This window comes from Mercenaria mercenaria, chromosome 15 (genome assembly GCF_021730395.1).
Source record: "Mercenaria mercenaria strain notata chromosome 15, MADL_Memer_1, whole genome shotgun sequence".
Lineage (NCBI taxonomy): Eukaryota > Metazoa > Mollusca > Bivalvia > Venerida > Veneridae > Mercenaria > Mercenaria mercenaria.
Window position 1 is genome coordinate 36597036 of NC_069375.1, and position 5730 is coordinate 36602765.

At 35.2% G+C, this 5730-nt stretch overlaps 1 protein-coding gene across 1 annotated transcript; it reads left to right on the forward strand.

Moving 5' to 3' along the window:
- Positions 1–669: 669 nt before the first annotated feature.
- On the forward strand, positions 670–4452 carry LOC123561139 (cerebellin-1-like). Its single transcript, XM_045353349.2, has 3 exons — positions 670–952; positions 3356–3470; positions 3890–4452. The coding sequence occupies exons 1-3, from the start codon at positions 710–712 to the stop codon at positions 4306–4308; spliced, it is 777 nt and encodes a 258-aa protein (XP_045209284.2). The 5' UTR covers positions 670–709; the 3' UTR covers positions 4309–4452.
- Positions 4453–5730: the final 1278 nt, after the last annotated feature.

The window sequence follows — 5730 nt, forward strand, 5'->3', positions numbered from 1 at the left end:
CTATACCACGAAAAACACATCTTTTCTAATTTTTTTAAACATACGACTATTTTTTTTTCATCAAAACAATTATTATAGATTATAAAAAAATGCCCTTTAGATCATACCGGATTAAAGATATATCAGATAAGCGTTTAATTATGATTAATCCAATCAAGCAGGGCCGATACTTTTGACACGAAGTGTGCCGAAGTTTTCACACCCCGCGGGCAATTATGACAGATATCTGTCATTGCGGATAATTAGCAAGGCAATATTTCGGCACTTTCAATCTAAGCAAAAGCTGAAATTTTATGCGAAAAAACAACTGGTCATGCTCGGCCAAAAAAGTGGTCCGGCCATGGCCGGACCGGCCGGACCGCCCGCGACGGCCTTGCATTAAGTAACTGACAAACATTTAGTCTACATGTTTACTGTTTCAAGTCAATACTATACCATGTGTTTTTCTAGACTGGATATAGATCTACTTTCATCTTTTTTTTTTAAATTCTGATAATTAGGAATTTTTTTACCTGTTAATGATAAATGGTGTTAAACTTGATTTTTGACATTTTCGAATATTTTTAAAAAGAACACATTTAATATCTAATTACTCCTATTAGAGTTTGATTAAACCTGCCGAAGAGCCATTCCAAATTAGAATTTTTATCAGTTCCAGATTGACCTAAATTAAGATTTTATCTTCCTAGTGTTTGCAAAATCTTACAAGATGCTTCATTGCGTCATATTTGTCGGAATATTTCTGCCAAATTCATTTGGTATTGATTTGAAAGATGGCGGTGTTCTGCAGTCGATTACAAAGGATATTGAAAACTTGAAAACAGCGTATAATATATGTGCAGAAAAGCTCTCAGACACGGATGATCTAAGACATACAATAGCTGAACTTCAAAAGCAAAACACAGGTCTTACGGCTAAAGTTCAACAACTAGAACAAGACCGTCAGACGCAGGTACTAATGTTACAGTAATTAACCCTTACCCTGCTAAATTTCTATAATGAACTTGTCCATATTTCAATTTGGACAGTACAATTAACTGTTAAAAGGGGTGTCTACCAAAAAGATACTGACTGAATGGCGAACAGTGAAGATCATGATCAGACTGCACGGATGTGCAGGCTGATCAAGATCTGCACTGGTCGCAAAGGCAGGATCAATCGTGTTCAGCATGATAAGGGTTAAAAGTTAAGGTCAACTTTTATCCATATGTCTCCGTTCCCATTAAGGCTTTTGTAGTCTCATTAAATATTTTAGTATTTGAAAAATCAGAACCAAAGTTCTTCTGCTGCATTTATTTGTTACTGGTGACAAAATGATGTGCATGTAAGTAAAACAATCGGGAATCCTCGGCCATCTCCGGAATCCTCCGTTTGTGACAGGAAAGGCCGTACCGGCGACAGTAACCATCAAAACAAATCAACACCCTTTACAATATTTACAAATTTATTTACATAAGATGATTATTAACAATGAATAGATATGAAAAGAAAAAAAAAACTGATTATAAGAAAGAAAAAAAAGAAAGTTCAGTATCTCTAGATACAAAAGTTCTTATAGTCCATTCTAATCTGACGTGACACAGGTCTTTAATGTAATTGTGAACTTTAAGTAGCACAAACAAAACAGATTTCTAAATTCAAAATACAGTCCCTTTAAACCGTGAATACGTTGATTCCGTGTTGGCTCCCTATGGTGGTAGGTGATTGCATCCCTGAGCTGACTTCAGAGGATAACAAAAATCATCGTCTTTGCGGTTTACGGCACAACCATGGGACGTAAGCTCTGCGCTGGGAATATCACATCCAGGCGAGTGAAGACAAGTGAACCTCGGGCATTGTACTTCCGGGTTATGACATCACCAGGTAAAATCGTCTGGCGGAAGAAGCTAAAATATATAACATATGGTAAGCACCATAGCAAAACCAAAAAGTCAGGGCATAAAACTGCTCCTTTGGGTACACCATACCTCCGTAGGCTCCCATAAATAATACGTGCTACTTATACAAAACATATGTGCTACTAAGTTCAAACGTCACATGATTAAAATACGTCACTTATTACTTCCATTATTACAAAGATTACTTACTTAAAAGACTAAAGTTAAAGTATGAAAAAGATATGAAAAGTATATGATGAAACATTATAGTAATGGAAATGATAAACTGCAGCTATTATTTACAACTACAAATTAACAAAATTCAATATAAATCAAACGTTATATGATAGTTGGCATTCATATAATATCTAATGCCATACACTACAACGGACATTAATTAGATGTGCTATAGACTGGCACACAATTACAAATTACAATAATATATTACAAACATGGCACTAGACTTGCCATATAGATTTATACATAACCATACAATGCAGTAATGGCGTTCCATAATAACGAAATGTTTGACATAAGTTTTTGAAACAAAGTACTTTATAAATATCATGTTACAAATTTCAGTACAAATTTGACATCTTATATAAATGAAACATTTTAGACTCCTCTTTCGAAATAATTTACAAAAGTCTGAAAAATTTAATAAATTATCCTAACATACCGAAACTAGCTAAAATCACATGCCGAAAAATAAATGTTACAGAATTCTGTAGAATGAACAAAAATTTACCAAATAAAAATCGTAATGCAAAAATCATACAAAAATCTAACAAATAAATTTCTTACCTCGATCGAGCATAAATTTCTAGCAAGAAAATAATTCAGACATAGATTCGTCTATAAAGTCGTAAGGTGGTGTGCGCAAGGCATATCTAGTCCAGTCTATTTAAAGGATAATGTCCCGCCAAATACTAAATTTCATGGGATTCACGGCTAAGCCGTGGACTCTTACTATTTCTATTTTCACGGGATTCACGATATAGCCGGGGAATCTAACTACTTTGGCGCGAATTTAAATTGACAATTTGAGGCCCATTATAGTGGTTTTGGGGATAAAAACATAAATTACTGAAGTTTATAAAATATCAACTTTCTTATTACTGAACAGAATTTAATGAAATTTACATGGAAATTTAAGTTATGAAATACAGAAAAACATGAGAGGTATTTCATGCGTGAAATCTGACATTTACCTCAATAACTCAAAAATTTACAAAAAGATGATGCAATACCTGCATTTACACTACAGATAATATAAGGCCCGTATGTCAATTTGTGACACCGTTAGTCTATTGCGTAGCATAAAGGCCGAGGTGATCAGATTGGTAAGTAAAAGCGTTTTTATGTCTTCGGAATCGTTAGTGTCTTTTAGGTACTGATAGACATTACTAACCTAAAATTAAAGAAATTAAATAAAATAAAATCTTTGATCTAAAATGTCAGTTACATTGTTTTGTAAGGTATGTGATAGAAAGAAGAATAAAGAAGAAGGAAAGACATCCTCGGTCGGAACGTCCGTTCCATTTATCTCCGGGCAGATACAACCTCAACCAGGAACTCTAGGGATCCAGAAACGTATGTATACTGTCATTAATCAGTTGAAATGTTTTCAGTTCGATACGAGCAGTGTTGCATGTTGTCACTAAATTCAGAACAGTAACTGTTAACATGTCTACCCTTAAGAGCTCCAGTTAATTACCTTCACACCGTGTACTTGCATTTGCAAGTGCTTTTCTTCTTTTGACAGGAATTAAGCTATCCAATGCTAAAAAAGATGAACGACTTTAACATTTAGCCTGCTGGCGGCAAGTGATCCTGCCTTTGCACCCGTGCAGGCTGATCATGGTCTGCATTGTTCCCTATTAAGTCGTGAACATCCCTTTGAATAATAAATTGAATGAAGGAACAGTCCATTTTAGAAATTTAGCAGGGTAAAGGTTAAATGCACCTATTACAACAAATCATCCTATTTTGATACTGTCCTTTTTTTACAGGCCAGATACCAGCCGACGGAAGAGTAGCTTTTACAGCCGGACTGTCAGCACAAATACCAAACCTTGGTTCGCACCATACTGTTATCTTTGACAGCGTTGTAACGAACATTGGCAACGCCTACCATCCGAATTCCGGCGTATTCATCGCACCGTACAAAGGTGCGTACGTTTTCAACGTAAAAATGAAAGTTCCACCACGACACAAGCTTCACCTTCAACTTGTTGTAGATGGTAAAGTAGTCTTCGACCTTGGTGTAGAAATCCCCAGTAGTACGGATTACGAATCTGCCAACGAGGAATTCATAATCGAGGTTAACCAAGGAGCTGACGTATTTGTTCGTTCAGATGCCAATGGTGGACTTTTGTACGGCTATATGCGATCTCTGTTTTCCGGATTTCTTCTTTTTGAAACCGAGTAAAATTGTGTTAAATCGGACGGTCATCAGGATTTGGAAATAAATTTTAGCTTGAAAAATAATTTTTCGTTGTATGGACAACTGCAATAGAATTTGACTGAAACCTGAATTTTATTGTCAACCAAAACATATATACTTGTAAACTCATAGGCATGTTCTCTTTTGTTTGAATAATCTATCCATCCATCCATTCATCTATATATACTTAAACTTTATAATATTCATATTTTTGTGTCTATGTTTGCATGATCTTAATTATATGTTCATATATATTTTATCATGCTTTGACATAGAAAATATCTTTAGAAATATACTTTTTCACTGCTAAAAATAATGGCAGCAAACACATCCTGAGCGATTAAAGATGTATCAGCATGAAAATTATGAATAATTAGGCTACATCAAAGTATCTGTGTAAACAAAATAAATAATATGAGTATGTGTATAAACAGTACTATGAGGTAGGTTTGAAACTGTACACACCTAATACATGTATAATTAAGCAGTAGACAAATTGCAGAAATAGATATTTAAATCAAATTTCATGCATCTCGAATTCAGGTGATTGGCCTTTATGTGTATAAACAGTATGGCCTTAGCAATACGACTGCAAGTATGACGGTATATCAGTTTGACAGCAATCTTCAAAATAAATAATTAAAAATACCATGCGAAACCCCAACGATCATAATATAGATGTTAGTAAAATTTCATTTCATTGTCAAACCAAATTATATCTAGTATTGATTATCTTAGACTGCAGCTTTTTCCAGGAAGTATTTAAAATACATGAAATGAGCCACGCCATGAGAAAACCAACATAGCGGGTTTGCGACCAGCATGGATCCAGACCAGCATGCGCATCCGCGCAGTCTGGTCAGGATCCATGCTGTTCGCTTTCAAAGCCTATTGGAATTAGAGAAACTTTTAGCGAACAGCATGGATCCTGACCAGACTGCGCGGATGCGCAGGCTGGTCTTAATCCATGCTGCTCGCAAACCCACGTTGTTGATTTTCTCATGGCGCGGCTCAACCTTTATAACCATAATTATGAAATTCGAATAGTACCAACACCATTACAATGGTCCCTGAAGTGTTATATTTGAACTAACTCTTTAGATTTATTGTATCATTGTTTGTACAAACTGAACTATGTGCCTCCAAAATCTGCCACCCATTCCCGGCGCCCAACAAAACAAATTACAAAATTATATACTTGACCTGCAAATGATAGCAAAACTATATGCATGTGAAAAAGAAGACTTTACGTGCTTCAGCAAATTACAGCAATTCTTCATGACCAACTGTTCTTTAGCTGTTCATAAACTTTAGTTTCAAAAACAACTTATCTGTGTTTTGGAACAAACAAGGATATTTCCACGACCTTCACAGATCTTTAAATGAGGCCAGCACAAATGCTTGACT

What these genes read in the sequence shown, in the direction of transcription:
- LOC123561139 (XM_045353349.2), top strand. Translation starts at nt 710, where the DNA reads ATGCTTCATTGCGTCATATTTGTCGGAATATTTCTGCCAAATTCATTT. An exon ending in AACAAGACCGTCAGACGCAG is followed by an intron (nt 953 to 3,355) that starts GTACTAATGTTA and finishes TTGTTTTGTAAG; the next exon opens with GTATGTGATAGAAAGAAGAA. An exon ending in AACTCTAGGGATCCAGAAAC is followed by an intron (nt 3,471 to 3,889) that starts GTATGTATACTG and finishes CTTTTTTTACAG; the next exon opens with GCCAGATACCAGCCGACGGA.